This window comes from Phocoena sinus, chromosome 1, assembly GCF_008692025.1.
Source record: "Phocoena sinus isolate mPhoSin1 chromosome 1, mPhoSin1.pri, whole genome shotgun sequence".
NCBI lineage: Eukaryota > Metazoa > Chordata > Mammalia > Artiodactyla > Phocoenidae > Phocoena > Phocoena sinus.
Window position 1 is genome coordinate 180,728,049 of NC_045763.1, and position 27,134 is coordinate 180,755,182.

Here is a 27,134-nt window from a genome sequence, read left to right on the forward strand (position 1 = left end):
TGGATAAAGAAGATGTGGTATGTACATAATATATAGACATATAGATATATCTGCAGTTGAGGCAGAACCACTTACCATCTCCATATAGATGAGGAACGGTAGGGTGCCGGTACTCGGCTGCAATATCAGGATTCCAAAGCAAGCGATTCAGAATAAACATTGCCAACCCTGTGATGTCACTGTTGTCTTCCAAAGGGATGAGTTCTCCATATATTGTCTAAAAAGAAATTCATGCTAGAGTTGGGACTGTGTCATCTCTAAGGGGCAGTGGGATGCAAAAGGGGGAAGACAGACAATGACGGTCTAAGGAACTGGCGCTGTTCTACGTCCTAGATAGCATGGGAATAATAGGAATATTTGCTACAACTCTTTGGACTGAACATATACGTTTTGTGCAATTTTTAGTGCATATAGTATATTTCACAATGAAAAAGAGACGAAAGCTCATGACTAAGACAAATTCTTAAAAATCATGTGACAAGTAATATTTACATTTTAATTTTTTCCTTTAAAAACTATCAAATGTAGGCCTGTTGCTCAAATTTAATTATAACTGTCCCACAGAGTATATCATGAAGGTACAACAGACACGTAAATAATTCTAAACTTTCGAATAGTTAACAAATGGAAAACCATTTGTAAACCATGGTTCTAAACCATCTGGGACGCTCAGATCTGTATATAATCAATGACTAAAATATGTCATCAATTTAACATCAATATGATTAGTATTAACGATTTTTAAAGCAATTAGAAAAAACTAAAAATATATCAAATTATATTTTATAATCTTACACTGACAAAACTAGACAAAAGCATGGGAAAGTATTAATATCTGCCAAAATACAGAAATTTTATCTTTATTTACATTTTTTTTGGCCTGTGATGCTTTTTTAAGATCCTCAAAGGTCACACCCACTAGCAGAACCCTAAGGTGTGGTGTAAAGTAGAATGTTTTGTCCACAATTTTTCATCCCTTCCTTCCCTTTAAAAGGTCTTATTCCCGGGCTTCCCTGGTGGCGCAGTGGTTGAGAATCCGCCTGCCAACGCAGGGGACACGGGTTCGAGCCCTGGTTTGGGAAGATCCAACATGCCGTGGAGCAACTAGGCCCGTGAGCCACAACTACTGAGCCTGCGGGTTTGGAGCCTGTGCTCTGCAACAAGAGAGGCCGCGATAGTGAGAGGCCCGCGCACCGTGATGAAGAGTGGCCCCCGCTCACCGCAACTAGAGAAAGCCCTGGCACGGAAACAAAGACCCAACACAGCCAAAAACAAATAAATAAATAAATAAATTATTAAAAAAAAAAAAAAAGGTCTTATTCCCAATAAATGGCATAGACTTGCTATGTCTCTTGCAAGAGAACAAATATTTCTGCCTCATTTGTGTCTGGACAGATAATGCACTTTGGCCAGAGATATGGTTGGTAGTGATGCACACCACATGTAAGCAGAAGTTTTCAAAGGCATTGCATGTTTCCACTGAACTCTCCTACATTTTACCTCTGCCACAAAAAAGCTATGCCCCAAATAGGTTCTATTTTAATTGAGGTTCTGGAACTATTTGACATGTGAAAGCACAGCCAGGTGATATATAATTTTCTAATTAATCTTTCACTGAAAGAAATAAGAAATTGAATTGAATTTCAAATCAATTGAAATAAGAATTAAAGTAAGAAGTCTTAGCAAGGACACTATCGAGCTGAGTGACCAGAGTAGGCTTCTTATTCATTGCCTCAACTCCTTGATAAATAGCCAGATTATTGTAAAGATTCCTTTCAGTACCAAAGATTTTTTAATTCAAAAGCCTAGAAGTAATTGAAGCAAGAATGAGATATCCCACATGACAAAAGTAAAAAGCCTGAACAAAATATGAGTATACCAGTAAAAGACTAAAGGAAATGGAAACACTGAGGATTGTAATAAAAGAATATTTTTAAGAGTCAACTCCTAGTGGCTTTCTAATTCAGTTAGTTTTAACATTCTAAATATTATTGAACCATGCCCCATGTGAAAAACTCAAATTCTGATGATGTTTCCATGAGAGGTGTTCCATCAAAATGGTTCCAAAGGCATCAGACTGGTGTAGATTCCAGTCCTGACGAGGCATTGGCATTCAGCGAGTCACTTAACACCTGAGCTTCTGTTTTGTCAGTGAAGTTGAAATAATAATACATACCTCACTGGGTTTTATAGAGATTTAAATATGGAAATGTATTTACAACACCCTGGCATTGTCATTGGTAAATGCTCAGAAAGGAGCTAACTATACTTGTTATTACATCTGGTACCAAATTATATATTGTATATATTTAAGAAACTAACAGGAAAATTGCTGTATAACAAAATGGCCATAATATATAATGATGGGGTCTATTAACCTAATGAGCATTTATTAAGGGACCTTAAATTTCATACTGAAAGATCAATTAAGCTAACCAAATGACTTTATAAGTGAAACCATCATTTTATTAAAGAGTCTATTAAAAGTATATAATAAAAAGATGTTCCTTTTTTCAAAAACTGAAAGGTGTACTTACCTCTAGGCCGATTCGTAGCCACAAAGGATTATATGACAACAGCCAATTCAAGACTTTCTGCCGTTCTCCTGAAATACATGTGACAAGCAAGTAAGGTCAGATCACTAATCAAATAGAGACCGTAAATAAAATTTCATGGAAAGAAATCAGTGGCCAAAATGGAAAATCACATATATGAAATAAGTTAAAGTATACTTCCACTCTTTAATATACGTACATGATCACATTTAAGTTTGTGGAAGTTTAGGCCACAAAGTGAAACCATGTACATATATTTGACTCTGAAATAAAAAATTTCTAGAGTGTTTTTAAACAATTAATCTCAAGATTTCTATAATCTTCTTACCCACATCTTTCCAGAGGTGTCTGTCTTTTCGAACAATTAACCGCCTAGCTTCAATTTCAATTTCAAGCTTTTTCATAGCTTTAACCATTTTTTCAGAAGTAAATAAGCGACACGCAGCACGACGTAATCTATTCAAATTGCAGCGAGCGGTATAAGCTCTGAGAGACACTTCATCCTTGGTAGGAGCTCTCGGGACACTTATTTTATGTTGACTCTCCAGTCCCAAAAGAAGAGTGGAAGCATTTACTGGGTAAAAACGAAAGAAAGAATGTTTTTGGTTAAACAATATTTATATACATTTTAAAACCCAGCAATAAATGCAATTGAAGATGGCCAAGACAGAACCTATTCCCCACCCCTTCCAGCCTGCTTCTTCTCTTTCCCACCTCAAAATAAAGGTGATGCCATTCACTCAGAACCTTAGGCCATCCTATCACTGCAACATCTTGGCTCTTGCCTTCAAACTGTACCCCAAGTCTAACCATTTCTCACAACCACTATTGTCCAGGTTCCAACATGATCACCTCTGACCCAGACTAATGGGAGAGCCTCCCTGACTGGTTTTGCTGCTTCCACCCTCTTTATAAATTAGAAAGCTAAGCTGCTAAAGAATGTGATTTGTTAAAATCAGTTAAATTTTGAAATGCAATTTGAATTTTTATAAAACACATTTTCTCTCAAAAAGAGAACTAAAAATCATGCTTTGTTTACTTTTGGAAAATAAAGAAAAGTACCTCAGAGATCATCTAATCAAAGGGCCTTTTAATGTAAAATTCCCATACACACTTCTCTGACACTTACAGACCAGTGTCTGCTGGAACACTGCAGCAATGGAGAAAGCATCTCCCTAAAGTCAGCCCAGGTGTTGCTTTGGCAAGTTAAATATTTTAAAGGGTTTTTCCTTAACTTGAGTAGAACTGATCCCTATACCAACTTCCATGGGAGAGCAGCCCAAATGAAGCTTCCTTCTCTCAGGAGAAAACTCTTTAAATATTTGAAGGATACCATGTTCCCATCCTGTTCTATACTTGAGTTTTTCTCTTTTCCAGAACAAACACTGAAATATTTTTAAAATTCCCCATATCAACTGGTTTTCAGAGCCCTCATAATTATATACTTGTCTACAAGCTTCTTAAACTAAGGTACAGTGGAGACAACATCCCTAATCAGGCCACATAAGACTTAAATTGATTCACCAGGACATTACACTTTATTAATGCAGCTAAGACTGAACTGGATTTCTAGGCAGCCATGTCTCACTGTTAGTGCAGACTGAATCTATACTAAAGTAAAAGCCATTCACTGCAAAGGCTAGAAATCGAACTGGCTGAGGAGCAGGAAGATAAAGAAAAAAGAAAAAGTAAAGTTCGGAACTTTCAGCACAAAATTCTCTCCCGCACAATCTTGAGCATTTGTGTTAATGATCTACCGAGCCATGCCATTAACTACAATATAATAAACATGTATAACGAAAGAATGAAAAATCACGTTAAAAAACTACCTGTTAAGGGACTTCCCTGGTGGCACGGTGGTTAAGAATCCGCCTGCCAATGCAGGGGACACGGGTTCGAGCCCTGGTCCGGGAAGATCCCACATGCCGCAGAGTAACTAAGCCCGCAAGCCACAACTACTGAGCCCACGTGCTGCAACTACTGAAGCCTGCGTGCCTAGAGCCAGTGCTCCGCAACAAGAGAAGCCACCACAATGAGAAGCCCACGCACTGCAACGAAGAGTAGCCCCTGCTCACCACAACTAGAGAAAGCCCACATGTAGCAACAAAGACCCAACACGGCCAAAAATAAATATAAAATAAATAAATAAATTTTAAAAATATATTAAAATAAATATTTTTTAAAACTACCTGTTAAAACAAAAGTATTATTTAATTTAAACATTAACTAAATGTTTACCTTCAGAAATATTTGTTTTTACAGTGAAGTCATCAGGAGTTAATATAAAATTTAGCCACCAAGTAAAGCCCTGCTCCTGCTTTTCCTTCCAGCGTTCATCATAAAACATGTTTTTTGCAGCAAACGGCATTGGGTGTCTAGGAATACCTAAGAATACAATTAGGTTATGGCATAAGAAATTTTCCTTTAAATTATTATACAATCTATAGCAAAAGACCATTTTTACCAGCAAAACCACCTTTAAAACACTGAACAATGTTTCCTTTTTCACTACTTCCTAGAAATAGTTGAAAGCATTTTGGGTATAAAATGTAGTCAAAGTAAAAGAGAAAAAGTATGGCCATACCTCCTGGTTTTTTAAAAATCCCAGGTAAAGTGGGTCAATTTCATAGAACTCTGAGAAAATATCCTGTTATTTGAATACACACTTTAACAATTTTTCAAAGCCTTTATTTGACAAAAAAGTATCAATTCATTTCCATTTGAAATGCAATTAATGCTTCATTCCATGTCAGTTTTTCATAGACTTTAAAGATATTAAACACTTGCCTGTTTTTAGTGGTTTTATGAAGGTCAAATTAGATTGTGCCACAGGAACAATGGGTTTTGTCTTTTTGTTTTTTTTTAAATTAGGAGTTCTGTGTCCTAAAGACTCTAAAATATATGAGAAAAGAGAATAATAGCATTAAAAAAATGAAATAAATTCTGTGAATGAACTGCTGTCAAGTTAAGATTTGGGCTCTCCAAAATCATATCCGTTTAGAAAATGCTGAATAAACACTATGTGCCAGGGTATGAACTCGGGTAATAAAACTTATGTCTGGAAGTTACAGACCAGAAGCTACAATATATTTTGTGTCTACAGAAGCTAGGGTTCAGATTCAACCAGTTCACTGTGTGTGTATATACAGCAGACTCTGTGCTAGGTGCTGAGAACGCAGAATGGAAAGATGTGGTCCCGGCCCTCAGGAAGTTCTCGGTCTAGCACAGAAGTGTAGAAAGAATCACAATACACTACATAAGGAGAAGTACTCATGAGGAGTCATGGGACAAGGGGAGGGAGATCTAAGTCACCTAAACGGCAGGACAGCCTCCTGGCAGGGGTGACCCTGAGCTGACCCTGCAGTGGATGTGACACACCAGGAACGGGGCCTTCCACTGAACTGCAAAGTGCCCGGAGCCAAGAACACAGATAAGAAAAACAAGACAAAAAAGAAGTTGGAAGAGGTAGAAAAGAATTCAATACTATTAAAAATAACAGTGACAGCTAATAGTCGAATACTTTGTGCCAGGCACTATCAGAGTCTTGTAATTTAGGTTACCTCATGCAGTCATCACCAGAAACCTATGAGAAGTGCCCTTTTATTCTCTACATTTTATGGAATCAGGATACTGGAGCTTAGAGCAACTAAGCCACTTGGTCAAAGTCACGCATGCTAGTAGGTGGCAGAGCTGGACAGTATAGCTCCAGAGCCTGCACTATTATTCAGTTAGAAGTACCTGGTGGGCCAGTGAAGGATTAAAGTCCAGGCAGTAACACCATCATATATATTTCAGAAGACAGAATGGACAATGGACTGAAAGGAGTCAAAAGTAGAGATGGAAGCCAAAAGGAAGCTATCCCAGGGGCCTAAGTTAGCTATGATGAGAACTTAAAGGAACACGGAAGCAGTGGAGACAGATTAGAGAAGGGTTGTTTTCACAGCAGAACTAACAAGGCTTAATGTCATCTGACTAGGCAAGTGATGGAGAATGAGAGCCCCGATGGGTCCCCGTGCCTCACCCCGGTGATGAGGGAGACAGTGGGTGGTCCCTACAAGTAACCTGTCAGAACGCAGTTCACTCCCTCAAAAGCAGGTTTCACACCAGCTCGCGCTGCTGCTCAATACAAACAAGAAGCCAATAAAGACAGAGGAGGGAAAGCTAAGGGCCAGGGCAGAATCCAGCCCATGGCTGTTTGTGTACAGTCTGCAAGCTAAGAAGAATTTTCACATTTATAAATACTAGTTGGAAAAAAAAAAAAAACCCTCCAAACAATTATATTTCATGACACATGAAGATGATATGAAATAGTCACACCTGTTCATTTACACATTGTCCATGGCTGTTTTCCCTTCCACAGTGGCAGAGCTCAGCAGCTATAACAGAGATCATATGTCCTGCAAAACCTAAATATTTACTATCTGGACCTTTAGAGGAAAAGTTTGCTCAGCTTTGATTTAGAAGAGTTGCAAATCTACTCCAACTGTCAAAATAAGGAGTATGACCAAATTGTTACATAATAGTTATTAGGTTATAAGGGTCTTTGCATTGTAACATATTTAAAAATAAAAATATGAGGATAAGTTCCTCATTCTGAAGGCTTGCAAAAGCTGGCCCCTCCGCCTAGAACCATTTTATTCTGTGGGAACCTTCTTTGGACAGGTCTCACAGCTTCTTGTCAGTCACGTAAAGCCAAGTAAAGTGCCCCCACTTCTGTGCTTTCGTGATTCCCTGTGCATAACTCAAAGGACTGGGAACAACTTGAGGACAGGAATGATACCTTTTCTCCTTGTAGCCACAGAGCCTAGAACAATGCATAGGACATAGTAGGTACCTTATCAAGGTTGAATAAATGCATCTTGAAAAACTGACTTCTTTTTCTGCTCTCCTGGGTTTGTCAGAATAGAAAGAAGGCAGACACTCTTAGTGAGTTACCATGCTCATAAATCAGATATCCAGTGTGTGCAATTCTCTTTAAACCTTGCAAAGAGGCTCAGCTCAGCTAGGCGGCCACCCCAAACAAACTGCAGGTTCAAGTGTCAACACATCAGTGGTTTATTTGCTCATTCATTCATTTACTGTGTCATTCATTCATCATTTAGTGTACACCTTGTAGGAGGTCAAAACAGATATGTTCCTTACATTCAAAGAATTTGTTATCTGGTCAGAATATTTCTATAGGAAATAAAATGATGGGAGCAAAGAAATGGAGTTAACAGGTAGATACGAGATGTCTCGTATGCTGCATTCAAATTTGCTAAGGGAATATACATAGAGGAAAAAGTCATCAGGGAATAAAGTACTAGAAATCAGTGAAAGATTTGAGTTAGTGAGAAAACAACATATATGAAAGTTAATAAGAAGATACATGGTCAGGAACAAGATAAGGATGCCCACTCTCATTACTTTTATTCAACATAATCTTGAAAATCTTAGCCACAACAATTAGGCAAGAAAAAGAAAGAAAAGCCATCTAAATTGGAAAGTAAGAAGTAAAAACTGTCACTATTTGCAGATGACATGATGCTATATATATAGAAAACCCTAAAGACACCACCAAAATACTGTTAGAACAATAAACAAATTCAATGAAGTTGCAGGATATAAAATCAATGTACAAAAGTCTGCTGCATTTCTGTACACTAATAACAAACTATCGGAAAGATTCTTACCACATCAAAAAGACTAAAATACCTAGGAATAAATTTAACCAAGGAGGTGACAGGCTTGTACACTGAAAACTATAAAACATTGTTGAAAGAAATTGAAGAAGACACAAATAAATGGAAAGATATTCCTATGTTCATTGTTTTGAAGAATTAACACTGTTCAAATGACTATACTATCCGAAATCTACAGATTCAATGCAATCCCTATCAAAATTCCAATGGCATTTTTCACAGAATGAAAACAAACAATCCTAAAATTTGTATGGAACCATCAAGAAAGACCTCAAATAGCCAGAGCAATCTTGAGAAAGAACAAAGCTGGAGGCATCATGCTCCCTGATTTCAAACTAGATTCAAAAGCTACAGTAATCAAAACAGTATGACACTGGCATAAAAACAGACACATAGATCAGTGGAACAGCATAGAGCCTAGAAAAAAACCCATGCACATATAGCCAATTAATTAATGACAAAGGAGCCAAGAATATACAATGGGGAAAGAAGAGTCTCTTCAATAAATGGTGTTGGGAAAATTGAACAGCCACATGCAAAAATATGAAACTAGACCACTATCTTATACCATACACACAAAAAATAACTCAAAATGGATTAAAGACTTAAATGCAAGACCTGAAGCCATAAAACTCTTAGAAGAAAACATAGGGGGTAAGATCCTTGACATCAGTCTTGGCAATGATTTTTTTGATCCCACACCCAAAGCAAAGGCAACAACAGTAAAAATAAACAAGTGGGACTACATCAAAATAAAAAGCTTCCGCACAGCAAAGGACATCATCAACCAAATGAAATGGCAGCCTACTGAATGGGAGAAAATATTTGTAAATCATATATCTGATAAGGGGTTAATATCCAAAATATATAAAGAACCCATACAATTCAATAGCAAAAAGCAAACCATCTAATTAAAAAATGGACAGAAGAGCTGAATAGACAGTTTTCCAAAGAAAACATACAGATGGCTAACAGATACATGAAACCATGCTTACATCACTAACCATCAGGGAAAGGCAAATCAAAAGCACATTGAGCAAATCACCTCACACCTGTCAGACGGCTGTTATTAAAAAGACAACAAATAACAAGTTTGGAAGGGTGTGGAGAAAAGGGAACCCTTGTTGGTGCAGCCACTATGGAAAACATTATGGAGATTTATCAAAAAATTTAAAACAGAACTACCAAATGATCCAGTACTTCCACTCCTGGGTACTTTCTGAAGAAATGAAAACACTACCTTGGAAAGACACATGTTCACAGCAGCATCATTTACAACAGCCAAGGTGAAAACAACCTAAGTGGTCATTGATGTTGTATACATATGCCATGAAATATTAATTAGCCATAAGAAAGAAAGAGATCTTGCCATTTTCAACAACATGGATGGATCCTGAGGGCATTATGCTGACTGAAATAAGTCAGAGAAAGACAAATACCATATAATCTCACTTACATGTGGCATCTGATGGAAACACAAAAACAAAAAACAAACTCACAGGGCTTCCCTGGTGGCGCAGTGGTTGAGAATCTGCCTGCCAATGCAGGGGACACGGGTTTGAGCCCTGGTCTGGGAAGGTCCCACATGCCGCAGAGCAACTAGGCCCGTGAGCCACACTACTGAGCCTGCACGTATGGAGCCTGTGCTCCGCAACAAGAGAGGCCGCGATAGTGAGAGGCCCGCGCACCGCGATGGAAGAGTGGCCCCTGCTCACCGCAACTAGAGAAAGCCCTCGCACAGAAACGAAGACCCAACATGGCCAAAAATAAATAAGTAAAATTAAAAAAAAAAGAAAATAAACTTGTTTTTTAAAAAAAACAAACAGATACAGAGAACAGATTGGTGGTTGCCAGAGATGGGGCTGGGGGTGGTGGTGAAATGGGTAAGGGGGTCAAAAGTTACAAACTTCCAGTTATAAAGTAAGTCCTAGGGGTGTGATGTCCAGTGGGGCGGCTGGACAAGACTGCGCTGTGTATTTGAAAGTTGTCGTGAGAGCAAATCTGAAAAGCTCCCACATAATAAGAAACAATTTTTAATTATAATTATGTATGCTGAGAGATGTTAAGAACAACAACAAAAGAGGATACCTGGACGGAATGGCAAGAGTAGCATGGCGAGAATGTTGTTGAATAATAAGACAGCAGGCTGGATAAGGGGAGGTCACATGAAGAGAATCTTAAATGACAGAATAAGGAGCTTGGAAATCATCTGGTGACAGCAGAGGGCCGCTGAAGGTTCTGAGGCAGGAAGCAGGTAAAGCCACGTCCTGGACACCAAGTGCCTCGAGCTAACTGGCACATCACAAGTTTGAGGTTGGTGGATCTCCAAAACTGTCATCCTTGGTCAGTGCCCAAAATAAAAACCTCATGTCTACCCGCTCTCTCTCTTTCTCAAATCACAGTAGGATAGAAAGATGTGGTAGAACATGTACGTTGTAGACAGGGAGACCTGAGTTTAAACCGTGGCTCTATTTTAGGAGACTTTGTGACCTTGGGCAAGTTACTGGCCCTTTTGAGGCTGATATAGGGGACTTAGAGAATTCTATACAGAGGGGACAATTAACAGCAAATACCCTGAGAGAAGAGAATGTTGAAGGGTCAAGGATAACAAGGAAGCCAGGGTGACAGAAGCAAGAAGGACAGAGAGGAACGACGGAGGTTGGGAGGAGATTGGGGCAACACAGACCTTACAGGGCCTTGTGCATCATCATTGTAAGAACTTGGCTTCCAGTGAGACGAAAGGTCATCAGGGGCATAGTAACGGACAATGTTAGCATCCACTTAACAAATATTTGAAAAGTATCGCCCTGGTTGCTAAGTGGAAAATAGACTCCAGAGAAGGCAAGGGTGAAAGCAGGATCTGTTAGGGGGCTTGCAGTGTCACAGACAGGCTCAGATGGTGCCATCAGAAATGGTGAGAAGTGATCCAATCCTGAATGTATTGATACTTGGAAGGAACAGAAGATAGGATTTGTCAATGGACTGAATTTGGAATCAGGCAGACTGTGTGCATTTATAGAGAAAGGGTAGGAGAGAAACACACTGAGGGACAATCCCAAGGTTTGGGGCCTGAAATGAGAGGAGGTCATAACAGAAGTGCTGTGTCGGGAGCGATACACCAGGTACACATGTCACAGGAGTGGGGATAGCAAAGGGCTGGTTTTGGACAAGTTAAAGATGCTCATTTGGCAGTCAAGTAGAAATATTAGATGTTGGATAAATGAGTCTACAGATTAGCGGTCCATCCCAAAGATATAAAATTGTGAGGACTCCATGTACAGATAGTATTGAAAGCTGTGAGTTGGCCTGAGATCATTAAGGGAATGAGTGAAAGTATGAACAAGGTTCAGTGACTAAGTCTTCCTGTACTCCAAGGTTGGGAGGCTGGAGAGACACAGTGCTCCAAAGAGAAACCTGAGAAGCAGCCAGTGCCGTGGGAAAAGAACCAGGAGGAAGTGCGGCTGGCAGGATAAAGCATTTCGAGAAGGAGATTCAAAGCATCAGTCTGCCTAAGAGTTCAAGATGAAGACTGAGAAATAACCATCGGACTCAAAGTGTGGACGTGTTCATGACCTTGACAGGAAAAGTTTTAGGAGAGCCGTCAAAATCTGGTTGAAGCGGTTTCAGCCAATAGGAGAGGAATTGGAAACAGCTAACATAAGCAACCTTCAAAGTGATTTTTTTTTACACTAGAAAGCACCTTTTAATTCAAGCACGACGTTTACCCGGAAAAGTATACAGAACTCAGTGAACTATCACAAAGTGGATACCTAGGTTCTTTCAAAGAGTTTTGCTTAAAAGAAAGTAGAAGAAAGGAGCAGGGCCTGAACAGGTAACTGGTATCAGCAAAAAGTCTTTGTTTCTCTAGGAGCGGGAGGTAAGAATGGCACATTTGTGTGCCAATCACAAATGACCCAGTAGGGAGTAAAACACTGGAGATGTGGAAGAGAGAAGGCAGCTGCTAAAGCAACGTCCGTGTAGAGGGCATCGGGCTTTTGGTGCCGGTAGAGCCCGGCCTCACTGGGCATGCAGACCTTTCAGGCTGTAATAGGAGGTAAGGGAGCCATGCATGAAAACACAGCGGGGTGGTGGATGCTGCGGAAGTTTCTCTCAGTGAGGCAGGAAGCAGGTTGGGGAAGGAGCAGAGCGCCAGCTCTGGAGCCCTCCTGACCAGGTGGTACCCCAGCCCGACCACTTACCACCCGTGACCTTAGGCAAATTACTCAGCGTCTGGATGTGTACATTCCCTCAACTTCAACATGTATTCATGACAACATCTACTCAGTATGATCGCTGTAGGTAGGTATGAGAGGAGGTAATAGCAAAGCACTTACAACCGGGGCCGCGGAGAACGCAGTCAGTAAATGTTCACTGCTGTTATCCATCCTGAGCGGAGGGAGGGGGTGCTCGAGAAGAAGGGAGGGATGAGATAGGCTGCAGCAAAGTGATAAAGTCAATAAGCCAGGAGGATAGAGCCAAGAGGAGCTACGGGCTTCACTGCGGTTAGTGGTCAGGAATTTGAAGACCAAACAGCAAGGTCCAGGCACAGAGCAGGCAGACTTGGGCTGGGATTGGAATTTGCCAGACAAGCACAATGAACATAAGAGAGGTGAACAAAGGGATTATGAGGAACTGTGGAATCCAAGCTGAATAAGTAAGAAAGTGAGGATATAATGAGGTGAGGGCTGGGGAAATGGGGCTGGATTAGTTGGGTTCTACAGAAAATGCTGAGATCATAGCAAGAGAGATGCCTTTAGGACAGTGTGGCCCAAGTAGGCTGGAACTAACACGCCAGGATATTGGAAGGCTCTCCTACAAGCACCTTGAAATCATAAAGAATCATCGTAAAGTAGTAGTTTTGGAGAAGGTCTCGTGAGCCAAATGTAAAAATCTTGAGTTATCTCTCACTGTAACGAGGAGAACTCTGGGTGGGATAGTATGAAAAACGAACTTCAAGCTGTTTGTTGCTATTTGCTTTCTTTTCATTTGTTTTTAAGGAAGAAAGGAGAAGCAATAGTCTGGAAGCAGATATGAGACAGTGGGCAGTCCACTGTCCCACCGAGATACTCAAGGCCAGAGGAGCGGGAGAGAAGACAGCCAGTGCTGGAGAGGGTTGCATGAGAGCAGTGTTCTCGGGGGAGGGCCAGGCTCAGCGTGGGAACAGGAGGGAGTATCCAGAAGACAGGCGCTAAGGAAGGGCAGTGAGTCCACAGGGCACAGACCCTGTAAAGAGCTGCGGAGAAGGAGTGGAAGATGGTCCCAGTTAGGCGGTGTGCAAAGAAAAATGAGATGAAATAGAGAGGGGGATATTTCCTAGGAGTCCTAGAGCTCTTTTAAATTACCTGTTAAATAACCTGTGTGGTTTGTTTTCCTGTGGGGACCTTGATTGGCGTCTGAGGGAACTGCGGTTAAAAGGTCATGATGGGATTGGCCCTAAGTTTTCAAGGCAGACAGTGGTAGTACGGCTGTGAGCGCTAGGGAAGGAATGGTGAAGTTTTCCCCAAAGGAATGAGGAGCTCAGGTGCCCCATCTTCATTCCTAAATAACGGCCAAGTAAAGGCTGAGCAGAATGATGTCCCCGGAGCACAGAGAGTGTAAAGGCCTTCTCTGCATCCCCCCAGGTGGTGTGATGTGGCCAGGCATTCACTGGGTCTTCCCATCAGGGCCTGGACTAAGGTGAGGCACGTAAAGTACAACACTAGAGGCGGGGGCCAAAAAACTCAGTCATCAAGTATTTTAATGCAATATTTTTTAAAAATCAAAATTAATGCAGAAAAATTACGATGAACAAAACGTTAAACGTTAAAAGTTTAAAAAAGAACGAGATCACAGTGATTGCAGAGTTCAGCCCTGCGCTACGTTTGCTCCATCTTCCACTAAGCAAATTGGTAAATGAAAAGTACAAGTAAATTCAAGCTTATCGATAGCAATTTACTAGACCAAAAGAAACAGAAAATATGCCCTGCATAGCTATACTTTCATTAAAGATTTTATTAACAAGACTCACCAGTTTTCTTCTTCAGCTTTAATTTCTCTCTGTTGCTAATACATTTCGAGGTGGAGGTTATCACTTTCTTTGTGTTTTTAACAGTTGATGTTTTGGACTCCACAGGAGAATAATGGATCCTTTTGATTTCTTGTACTTCTGTGTATTCTGTAACTGTAACCTTCAAATTTGCATCTTCTGTGTTTCCCTCACTCTTTCTTTTACGAGCAACTAAAGCTACCTTTGAGGGAGGAGTTATCACATTTTTACAACTCTTAGGTCTACTCAGTATTAAATCTCTAGCTGGAAGAAAAGAATGAAAATCACCTTTCTCTTTGTGATCATCTGTTTCTTTTTCACACTCACCCACTACAACACTGAGACATCTTTTTGCCTTCGGTTTATCAGCCTCCGTTTGGTTTTCTCTGGCACAAGTGGGCTTTCTTTTAGTAACAGTGGCAGAAAGTATTGGGCGTCTCTTAAGAGGTTTATCATGGTTGTGACTAGAAATATCCTGAACTGCAGAAAATTTAGGCTGGTTCCGTTTCTTAAAAGTATAACAATTTGACTTCATTTCTAAAGCTTTGGATTCTTCAAAAGTAGCTTTTGGAGATTTTGAACACTGACATTCAGGAATACAAGGTAAAACTTCATTTTTTCTCTCATCCTGAGAAGGTTGTGAGGCCTGAGAATTTACATTTGATAATGGTGACAATTTACATGTTTGCTGAGATACACATATGTATGCCATATTATCTTTTAAAAATTGATTTGGGGATAGAATTGGATTAATTGACTCTGATCCTAGATCCTGATTTAGTCCATAATTATCATTTATGAAAGAATCTGGACTTAAAATTGTCCGATAAATTTCACATACACTTTTTGACTCCAAAATCACAGGCCTTGAATTACCTTTCACACACATACCTGGTGAAAGACACATCACTAATTCTCGTTCATTATTAGCTGCACGGCTGTTATTCACAAAGGAATCCGGACTTAGAAAATTTCCTTGGCTTTGTGTGATGTTCAATGTTGAAGAATAGTTTGGGGTAAGAGTAAGTTTACTGTTCTCTTCAATTTGGTCACTAAGATTATTTATGGAGTCAAAGGAAGTTTCAGTTATGACTGTCTCATTAAAATGAAAATCGTTTACAATGTTGGCACCTTCTACTTTTAATACTTCCCCATTTTCAGATGCAGGAAGGGATGTGTAGGTAGTAGATTGATGGACAGAAACTGGCAAGCAGGTCTCCCCATGGCACTCTTGGAAAGTGGGACTGATAGGTGATATGGGTATTTTATTTTCTTCAAGGTTTAAAGAATTGTTTTCTGTTGGGGAACAGCTTTCGTTCGTAGCCAGATTCTCACATGCTTGTAGTGGGCTCCTAACTCTGTCAAATTTTGAGGAAACATTAAATGTTTTATCTACATTTTGAATATTTGAAATCTTCTGGTTATGACCTGAAGAGGCTGATACTTTCTTTTTATTAATGGTATCCCAAAGACTCCTCTGCAAAAATAAGAAAACATACAGATTAAGTTGCTAACTATTGAATAGTACCTTTAAGCAAAATTATGTATGCTACCTCAAGACTGTTAACAAAATAATTTTTACGTATTATTATTTTCCTAGAGTAAATTACAGAATGATGAAAACTTAGTACCTTTTTCTTTTTCGGCTCTTCTGCATTTCCTAGTAATATAGCTTGGTGTTTCAGAACATCATTTACAAGAAATGTCACGATCTCTCTTACTCGGCCTCCTTTTAACGGTGTCCAGGTAATAGAAATAACAATTTTTTCTTTAGGCTATAATCAAAAGAATACATTTTAAATGACTATAACAGTAGTGATGTATAATAACCAAAATGTATTATATGCAACTTAGAATACAGTAGATGATTAATAATTGTTACTCACCAACACTCTATACCCTAACAACGTTTAGAAATCAAATATATTTTCCTACCCTATCTCATTTCATTATAAGGAAAAAAGTTACTAGCAATAAGAAGCTTCACAACAAAATAAAATTATAATAATCACTCAGTGGTTTTTAAAAATTTAATCACATATTTCCACTTCTTTAGAATATGTACAGAACCTCTATTTCAAATATAATGACCTTACATTAGAAAGAATTTTTCAAAAAGCAATGTAAAGATGATCAGCTAAATTCCTTGCTCTCCACTTCTCTAAAGTCCATATTATCATTATCGATATTTGTTAAATACTTACTTCGTTCCAGGCATAGTTTCAGGTACCTAATATAACTAGTCAAATCCTCACATCCCTAGGAAGCAGATACTGTGATGATGCACATTTTACAGATGAAGTAATCAAGGTCCAGAATGCTTTAAGTATTTTGCCAAAGTCATACCGCTAGTAATTAGAACCCAGGCAGTCTGAGTCCAGAGTTTAAACCTTAACATCTACACCCTACAGCCTGGCAGGAATTTGCAAAATGCAAAACCCTCACATGACAAAACAAACTCTGTCTTTGTTGTTTTTCAGGGGAAAAAAAAGACAAGTTTTGTTTGTTTGTATGTATGTATGCATGTATTTAGACAAATTAAAATAGAAGTTTTACTGCAGAAGTTGTATTACGGTAATGCCAGAAGGGAGGAGAGATGGTAGACCAACTACCAACATTAGGACCCACGATTACACAACCCGAAAGACAAGAAATGGTAGAGCTGAACTGGTATCAGCCTCACAGAGGAGGTCAGACCTTTACAGCTTTTCCCCTGGACAGAAAAAGCAATTCTCCTGTCCTCTTCACAGTACCTGGGCTTCTCAGAACTCATACTCCTAGAGTTTAGTTATACAGGTGCCTGCTTTTAGTACCAAGCTTGCCTGCCATATAATAAAAGTCCTTACTTTGATGTCTGTCTTTTATTCCCTTCCTTATGCTTGGCCATGGGCCCAGTAGAAGCATACTCCAGTTTCGTGATACTGAATGAATATCTTTGGATCTTTCTTGTTGAATTATGCTAACTCAGTTAAGTGACCAGCTACAGCAAAAACAACAAGAATAAAATCATAAGAAAAACTCTGGTGAAGGCTAGCCTCCCCCTTGTCTGGCCTTGCAGAATTCCTGAGCTTCTCAACAACTTAGTATCCATAATTAGGTGAGTGTCCGAGACTCACTTTCAGAGCTCTGAAGGCCTCAGTAGATGGGTAAACTGGAAAAATCTCAGTCCCAGAAACCACACACACCATTTTCAACCCACCTGTTGTTATCCTAGGTCAGATCAGACTCACACAACTCTAATAAAAGGAAGGGGGATTATAAGCAAAGGTTAGGGTTGGAAGATCCCCCAAACTTAGAGCTTAAATGGGCTTTGTCTCATTTCACTAAATTTCAAGTCATCACTTTGTTAAATTAATGTTTAACAGCACATCTGTGGTAGGCTAGATTATTTTGGTTCCAGGCTAGGATGTTTCTGGTTCTGTGATGTGTGCTCCCCATATAGAAATCATTAGGTCAGTGAATGTTCTTTCTTTTTTTGTCATATACAGACATACCTTTTTTTATTTTTCTTTATTTTGCTTCACAGATACTGCATTTTTTTTTTAAACAAATTGAAGGTTTGTGGCAACCCTTCATCGAGCAAGTCTGTTGGTGCCATTTTTCCCACAGCATTTGCTCACTTTGTATCTCTGTGTCACATTTTGGTAATTCTTGCAATATTTCAAACTTTTTCATTATAATATTTGTTCTGGTGCTCTGTGATCCTTGATGTTAGTATTGTAATCGTTTGGGGTCCAGGAACTGAGCCCATAGAAGACAGCAGCCTTCACTGAGAAATGCTGTGTGTGTTCTGACTGCTCCACTGACCAGCTGTTCCCCCGCGTCTCTCCCTCTTCCTCGGCCTCCCTGTTCCCTGGTTCCCTGAGACACAACAACATTGAAATTAGGCCAGTGAACAACCCTTCGACGGTCTCTAAGTGTTCAAGTGAAAGAAAGAGTCGCATGTTTCTCACTTTGAATCAAAAGCTAGAAATGATTAAGCTGAGTGAGGAAGGCACGTCGGAAGCGTTGACAGGAGGAAAGTTGGGCCTCCTGCGTCCAGCTGTGAATTGAAAAGGAAACGTTCTTAAAGGTGATGACCTATTTAAGATCATTTAAAACTCAAAATGGAGCAACTGTTGTTCAGGCATCCAAAATGGAACCTGGTGGCCATCGTGGATGTGGTTTTAGACACATTCCTGCATCAGTAAGAACCTGAATTTTCTGAACGGTATCAGACTCAAGGATACTGAGGTAGGAGATAGACGGGCCCTTGGGCTGGACAGCTGGTGTTTGTCAAGCGGAGGAAAATCTGTTCTCCCTGGACACTCCAAGGACAAAGTTAATGGCAGGAGCTGAGCTCTGCTGGAGTAACAAGATAAGATGACCACTCCTGACTCCTTGGGAGTCAAAAAGGAGGGGGCACCACCCCATAATAGGTGATGCCAAGCCTCTCACAGCCCCTGTGATGGAACCCATCTTGGAAAAAAGATGCACACACATGTTGGGGAGGGTCCTAGAACAGGTCATTTGTGGGAAAAGAAGTGAGATAATTGGCCAAAGATGAACAAAGACCTGGAAGGACTGTCCTGTATAAAGGGTTTAAATCGCCTCTTCACTGCACTCCTCTTCGTTAGGAAGGACAACCACACCCTTTCTCCCCAGGTGTGTATTGCTTCAGTCTTAAATAAACAAACCGCTTCTCGGTGTGCTCTCCCACTTGTTGTTCTGTGTCTCTAATAATAAACTTTGTACCTGTTTTTACAGTTTTTGCCTCCTTGAAACATTCTCGCTTTCAAATGGGGGTAAGAGCCAGGGCCACTTTGCTTCTAGCCTCTGGCCCCTGGTGGTCTGGCAGCTAGGATTCCTGGTTTTCATCCAAGTTACCCAGGTTCAATTCCTGGGCAGGGAACTAAGATCTCACTTCAAGCCACAGCTCACTTCTGTCTCTCTGAAATCACTACTACTAGCCGTTCTCAAAACAGTATCTGCTAGAACTGCCAGCTGCAACATTATGGTCTCAAGGCCTCCCCTTGTAACTCTGCAACCCTTCTGGACCCCAACAAATCCTGGCTTAACAAGCACCCTTACTTCTTGCCAGCTCCAATCCTAATGCTTGATGAACAACTTATGTCACCTTCCTGTTTTTTGCCTTAATAAGCTTTCCTCATTTTGTAGTCTGATGGAACACAATTCAAGTACTTTTTGGATCTGTGTCTCCTGGGCTGGAGTCCTAACAAACCCAAATAAACACCTCTTTATTTCAATCAGTTCTTGGAATTCTTAGTTAACAAAGGAAATTAAAAGTGCTACTCCAGTGAACACAAGAATGTTAAGAAAGCAAAACAGCCTTATTGCTGACATGGAGAAAGTATTAATGGTCCGGACAGAAGATCAAACCAGCCACAACATTCCCTTAAGCCAAAGCCTCATCCAGAGTTAAGATCCTAACTCTCTGCAATTCTATGAAGGCTGAGAGAATTAAAGAAACTGTAGAAGAGTTTGAGGCTGGCAGAGCTTGGTTCATGAGGTTTAAGGAAAGAAGTCATCTTCACAACATTAAAAGTGCAAGGTGAAGCATGAAGTGCTGATCTAGAAGCTGCAGCAAGTTATCCAGGAGATCTCCTAAGATAATTAATGAAGGTGATTGCACTAAACAACAGGTTTTCAGTGTAGAGGAAACAGCCTTCTACAGGATAAAGATGCAATCTAGGACTTTCATAGCTGGAGAGGAAAAGTCAATGCCTGGCTTCAAAGCTTCAAACGACAGGCTGACTCTCTCTCTAGGGACTAATGCAACTGATGACTTCAAGTTGAAGTTAATGCTTGCTTACTATTCTGAAAGTCCTACGGCCCTTAAGAATTACACTGAATCTACTCTGCCTGTGTTCTGTAAATGGAACAACTAAATCTGGATGATGGCACATCTCTTTACAACATGGTTTACCAATATTTCAAGCCCACTGTTGAGACATACTGCTCAGAAAAAAAGACTAAATTCCTTTCAAAATATTATTGCTCACTGACAAGGCACCTGGTCACCCAAAAGCTCTGATGTAGCAGTGAGATTAATGTTATTTTCATGCCTGCTAGCACAACATCTATTCTGCAGCCCATAGATCAAGGAGTAATTTCAACTTTCAAATCTTATTAAGAAATACATTTCATAAGCCTATAGTTGCCATAGATAGTGATTCCTCAGATGGATCTGGGAAAAGTAAATTGAAAACTTTCTGAAAGGGATTCAGCATTCTGGATGCCATTAAGAACATTCATGATTCATGGGAAGACGTCAAAATATCAACATTAACAGGAGTCTGGAAGAAGTTGATTCTAATCCTCATGAATGACTTTGAGGGTTTCAGTTACTTCCTGGAAGTAACTGAAGATATGGTAGAAATAGCAAGAGAACTAGAATTGTAATAGGGAAGAACAAATCTGATTCCATATTAGATCTGTTTCTTTTACTTTAAACTTTGTACTCTGTTGCTTTTGCTACAAGTTAAAAATGTTGCCTATAGCCTGAAATATACAGGATAGCCCATTCTCAAGGCTCTGACCTTTAAAGGCATAACACTTTTCCATTCATATAGAGATTCAAAAGCCGCAGAACAGAGAATAACATTTGTCTTGTTGGAGGTTTATAGGAACATCATGACCTGACCTACAGGGACAGCTGCAAGAGCAAAGGATTCTGACACCAAGAAGTTTGCAACAACTAACAACAGACCCTCCCCTTTTAATATAAAAGAAGCCTGAATTCTAACTCAGGTAAGATGGTTCTTTGGAACACTAGTCCGCCATCTTCTTGGTCAGCTGGCTTTCCAAATAAAGTCACTATTCCTTGCCCTAACGACTTGTCTCTAGATTTATTGTCCCATTGTGTGGTGAGTAATACGAGCTTGGACTCGGACAACAGATTTAAAAGTGGTGCTTGCAGATGTGACTGAATTGCTGCAATTTCATGATAAAACTTGAATGGATGAGAAGTTGCTTCTTATGGATGAACAAAGAGAATGGTTTCTTGAGATGGAATCTACTCTTGGTGAAGATGCTGTGAAGATTACTGAAATGACAACAAAGGATTTAGAATATTACATAAACTTAGTTGATAAAACAAGGCAGGGTTTGAGAGGATTGACTTTAATTTTGAAAGACGTTCTACTGTGGTTAAAATGTTATCAAACAGCATCGCAGGCTACAGAGAAATTGTTCATGAAAGGAAGAGTCAATCAATGCAGCAAACTTCACTGTTATCTTGTTTGAAGAAATTGCCACGGCGACCCCACCCTTCAGCAGCCACCACCCTGATCAGTCAGCAGCATCAACATCGAGGCAAACCCTCCATGAGCAAAAAGATTACAGTTTGCTGAAGGCTCAGATTGTTAGCATCTTTTAGTAGTAGTGTTTTTAACTTAAGATATTGTCTTTTTAGACATGATGCTATTGTACACTTAATAATTACAGTATAGTGTAAACATAACTTTTATATGCACTGGGAAACCAAAACATTCGTGTGACTTGCTTTACTGTGATTTTCACTCTATTGCAGTGGTCTGAAACTGAACCCACAATATCTCCAAGGTCTGCCTGTACAACTGACATAATGGGCATATCTATCAAATTTTGTTCTTATTGAGATTCAAATGAAATTATCTGTTTAGGATAAATTCAAGAGTGTGAACTCTTACTACTTGCTTCTCAATTTATATATAGAAAATTTTAAAAGGGGGTGTCCCTTCTAAAGAGTTACTGTTATTTAACAAATAGTTATTGAGTGCCTAATGGCATACATAGTGCCTGACACAGGACAGGCATACCTTAAATATTTAAGTGACAAAATTATTGAATGAATGAAAAGGAGACATGGTCTCTGGCCTCATGGACACTATATTCTTCTCAATAAAAGAAATTACAAAATCTAAGTGAAAAGATAAATACAAAAATACAAGTCCCCAATACTGTTATCAATAAAACAAAAAAAAGGTTTGAGAGAGCCAGAGTGAAGGGACCTATAATCTCTAACTGGGTGATCAGAGAGTATACTACTCATTTTTAAGCTAAGACAAAGTATAAGAATGAGCTGGACAGACAGAGCTAAGGGAGGAGCAATTCAGCAGAACGTGCCAGCATGTACACAGCCCTGAAACAAGAAACTGCTTAGTGTATCCCTAGAAACAAATAGAGGACCAGTGTGGCTTCATGTTAGCGGGAAGGCAAATGACCTGCGATACATGAGGTTGGAGAGAGAAGCAGAGGACTATGGTATATATGTAATCTCTTTAACAGATTTGAACATTATCAACAGCATTACTTAGGTGTACATTTTGTGGCTGCAGAGGCTTTGTTTTGTTTTGTTTGTTTGCCTATTTTCTTTAAGGCATACCAAAATGAAGTGCTAGTCTTTTTATCCTTAACTGAAAGGTTAATCAGCTAACTCAGGAGGAGAGCACATTGGGAAGAAGATGCTCAGAGCGCTCATCCCCTTTTCCTTTTCCATGCCCCCTCATCCATCCACCTTCCCATGAGGAAGCCCTTCGTTAATCTGTAACAATCCATAGACTGAGACAGTGAGAGCGACTCAGTTCTGAAAAATATGTCAAGGGATTTATAACTGATACATGCTTTTTGGACTGCAGTGATAGTCTAGCTACAAAACTTCACCTTTTATGGAGACATATACCCTCAGAGGTGTAAAAACAGAAATAAAACATAAAGCATTTTACTTTTTCCCTTTTGTAGATCTTTATTTGGTCTCCCCCACCCCCCAACTCCACCCTTTAAAAAAATTTCTTCGGTAACTCAAACAAATGAAGGAACAGATCTGTTATACTACTTTCTTTTAAATATGCCTCTATTACCTTCAGTAATGGCATTCTTGGATATGCATCACTGTTAATTTTTTGAACAGAAGCATTGCCATGTGTCTGAGATAAGAATTTTACTATTTTATCTAGATTCTGAAAGATAGCAGAAAGTCAGAATTACAATAAAAAAAGTGGGCTGCATTTCCCTCCTTTGGGAGAAGATTAAAAAAATGTTATCAATAAACAAGATGATCTCTCATAATTCCATCTAGTCCTAAGATTCTGTGGTCTTTGTTTACAAACTTTTTATTAGTGACAAATCAGAAAATGGCAGTTGCAGCCAGTGACAACTGAAGCGGCCTTGTTATTAAATGGATCTGGCCCGCCCCCTTGTGGCCATAAGTGCAATGACCATAACTGTCTGAGAAGCCTGGCTGTGAAGGAGGAGGGAAGAGTCAGGTTTGGGGCTGCCCTGCCAGTCAGTTCATCCAACTCTCCCAGTCACATCAAATTAGCATCAAACTCATTGCACAATAGACGGGTGGCTTATTTTCTTGAAGAAGTGCGAGCTGCCTCATGTTGGCCTCTACTCGTTTGCAGAGCAAAAGCTCCTATTTCCAGAACTGGCACCAATGAGTCTGTTAAACCATCCAGTTGAGTTGTTCATAACCCTGGATACAGAGATCATTTGAGGGGTTTGTAAAAAGTAAAAACGCCCCGACCCTCCTCTATGTCCTCTCCAGGAGTGATGCTGTAGCGGGGTCCTGGTACCGGTGGTTTTTTTAAAGCTCACCACTGAGGTAACGTGCAGTCAGGATGGAAACACCACGTAGCTTAATCCCATTCAATAGGATGGCTGGTGATTTTAACTGAATGTCATTATGAAGACCTAGACCCAAATGACAAACCCCCTACATTACAGCAGTCCTATGCAGATTCTAACACACCAGTATTATTGAAGTTTTAAAAAGAATGACTAGGAGATTAAAAGAAACCCAAAAGATCATTTAAAAAAGTTTTCCTTGGATTGGCCCCAGTAAATCTGCTCTACAAAAATATCCCAAATGACAGTCTTCTGGTCCTCACTCCTTATTAGGCCTAGATACATTGTACTGTAGACCTATTTTTATACTAATTGTGAATTTCTGTCACTATTTGGCAAGTATAACACTTTACCTAGTGGTTCTTGAGATGCCATCTGCGTACATCGAGTTTTCTGTATTTACCCCCAGAAATTCACATTAGTAAGTGTGGAGTGGTGAGTACAAATCTCCCTCATTTAACAAGCAATCCAGACAAATCTGATGCAAGTGGTTGAGGCATCTCAGAGAAATACTGCTTAGTCATACCGTGACATGCTAATTCACTGAAGGTGTGCGGTGTGTTTTAGTTAAGGGATGTTCTAATATTTATTTTCTACTACAGTGCTTTTCAAAATGTGGTCCCTGGACCAGTAGCAGAGGCATCACCTGGGAACTTCTTAGAAATGCAAGTTCTAGTCCTATTCTACACATATGGAATCAGAAACTCTGAAGGTGGGGACCCAAAAGTATTTTAACCAGCCCTCCAGGTGATTCTGATGCATTCTTTTTTTTTTTTTTTTTTTTTTTTTTTTATGCGTTACGCGGGCCTCTCACTGTTGTGGCCTCTCCCGTTGCGGAGGACAGGCTCCGGACGCGCAGGCTCAGCGGCCATGGCTCACGGGCCCAGCCGCTCCGCGGCATGCGGGATCCTCCCAGACCGGGGCACGAACCCGTGTCCCCTGCATCGGCAGGCGGACTCCCAACCACTGCGCCACCAGGGAAGCCCTGATGCATTCTTAAATGTGAGAACCACCGGTCTCCTCAAAACATCCCAACCTCCTTGATAGCTGTTTGATGTAGCTTCTTCTTGTTCTTAGAATTTTCCCCTCAAACTCCTAACATATGTCTTTAGGGAGGAACCATGTCTCACGTCTATAAATCAATATAAGGGACAGCGCATGGGATTTAAAATTATAAGACCTGGATGGGAATCCCAGCTCTGTCAATTGCTATGAATAAAACCATGCATAAATATTTCCACCCTCTGAGCATATTTCCTCATTAAAAATCAGGAAGAGAACATTTATTCAGGACACAGAGTCCAGACTTTTGCTTGAAGCTTTCTCTCATTTGAGCACCATGCACAGCTGCAGTTGGCATTACTTCCAACCAATGGATAAGAAAATAGACACAGAAGACTCAGAAGAGCGAACTGAGCTGCCTACCCTGATCCATTGGACACAAACCCTTTGACAGTGTTGCCTTATCTACAAATGTGGATAAGGACTCCATGAGTTTGATGTAAGGATTAAATAAGGCAACAGAGTTTAAAAGAATTTGTAAATGGTGAACATTATGTTTGTATGTATTATCTTAGTGGCTTGGTGGGTTAAGTGGAATCAGCACACTCAGACCTGAAGCTGAGGGAAATCAACAGCTAATAAAAGACAAGTTTTGTTTTAAAGCAGAAACCATAAAACATCATAAAACAGATGGTTTAAAATATAAGAACAGTTAACTTTTACAGTATAAAAAGTATAATTCTAAAAAAACAAACCCCCAAAACTTTAGTTCCACAAAACAAAAAAGAACAAGTAGAAGCATTATGTAGATAGAAAAATGTATATATCTTTTCACGAAAAGAAAAGCAAACATTTATAAACTAGAGAGAAGGGGCAGGTTCTTAAGTGTAGCTGAACCACTGCTTAGCACAAGTCAACAGACCTCAGATTAAAGCCTCTTCTCACTGCCTTAGGAAGCAGTTATTTACATAAGGAGTGAGACTCCCTCAGCTAATTTTTGTTTTCTTTTCACCCTTTTAGAAATTCTAATCAATGGAAAGACCACAGAAATCAAAATAAGAAAGTAAATTCTCTAGATTTTGGTGACAGGAATGGGAGCATTACTCTGGCCAATGCAATGAAGAAAAGCTACCCACAAAGTTCTTGAAACAACAGTCATAAAATTAAATTCGAATCACCGTTAAAACTACACTACAGCAAACAAACAAAAATAAGATTAAAATAATAAGGTGTTCATACTGGTTGAAAACAACGCTGAGGAAGTGTTTTTGGTGTTGTTGCTATAGACGTTTGGCCAAAACAAAGCTCACCGGAATAGTAGTTACCCTGACCCTGTGGAATCAGTTTCCCTATGGAAACTGAAGTGGATATTTAAGATGACTGATGGAAAGCAATTAAAAAACCCTGCTCTAACCAAAGTACTCCTGGCAGTTTTAAATACAGACAGATGGATGGATAGAGAGACAGATGAAAGATAAGAATATTGATTTTAAAAGTGCCATCCATTACTCTAGAACCGCAAGTCTTCTCGAGGCCTGAAGTCTATGAAAAACGCTTCTCTAACAGAAAGCTAGGAAAGGGCTTCTAAGGATGCTCCGCGCAGGCGCGTGGACGCGATGTCACCGCCAGAGTCCCCGCTGACCAGGCTCCTCTGCCCCGGGGACCACGGCTCACCCAGCGTTAGAGGGAAGGACCTGGCTTTATCTCCAGGCCTCAGGTCCGCTGCTGCTCGTTCCGAGGCCCCTCCCGCGGAGGGCCCACTCCCCTCCTACCTGCAGCACGAAGGCGCTCGGCCAGACGGTGAAGCCGCACTCGGCGGCCGGGCCACGGGACAGCCTCACGGCGGTCGTCTCCTCGTTGGGGTTGTCCAGGGCCAGGGGCAGCGTCCGCGAGGCTCCCAGGCGCACGTCCCCGAAGCAGAGGAAGGGCGACCTGCAGAAGTGGCTGAGGGACAGGACCGGCGGGGAGGCCGCCTCCTCCTCGGCCCGGGAGCCCCGCGGCCTCGGTTCCGGGGGGCTCCGCTCCCAGCGGTCGCGCCCCCGACGCCTAGTCGCCATGGCGGCCTCTGGGCCCAACGGGCTGCTCCGAGCCGCCGTGCAGGAACGCCCACCGTGTCCTCTCGGGAAGCTGGGGGAATTGGAGCGAATTCGCCCCCTTTCTCGTGCGATCGCCGGGACCCGGTAAATAAGCCGGACACACAGACTCGCAAACTGGAAACAGGAGCAAACAGCGCAGGTTGTTTGCTCTGTTTAAACTTCCCGC

At 40.5% G+C, this 27,134-nt stretch overlaps 1 protein-coding gene across 1 annotated transcript in view; it reads right to left on the reverse strand.

Annotated features, from left to right (window-relative positions):
* LOC116764264 (abnormal spindle-like microcephaly-associated protein homolog) overlaps positions 1-27,134 on the reverse strand; it is a 67,834-nt gene extending 40,700 nt beyond the window's left edge. The window contains exons 1-8 of the mRNA XM_032652705.1: positions 26,645-27,134; positions 15,893-16,036; positions 14,244-15,738; positions 5,343-5,447; positions 4,794-4,940; positions 2,884-3,129; positions 2,538-2,605; positions 76-217 (exon numbers count right to left, since the gene is read on the reverse strand). Of these exons, the coding sequence (XP_032508596.1) occupies positions 76-217; positions 2,538-2,605; positions 2,884-3,129; positions 4,794-4,940; positions 5,343-5,447; positions 14,244-15,738; positions 15,893-16,036; positions 26,645-26,929 (2,632 nt within the window). The 5' untranslated portion in view covers positions 26,930-27,134. The remainder of the gene's footprint in view (positions 1-75; positions 218-2,537; positions 2,606-2,883; positions 3,130-4,793; positions 4,941-5,342; positions 5,448-14,243; positions 15,739-15,892; positions 16,037-26,644) is intronic.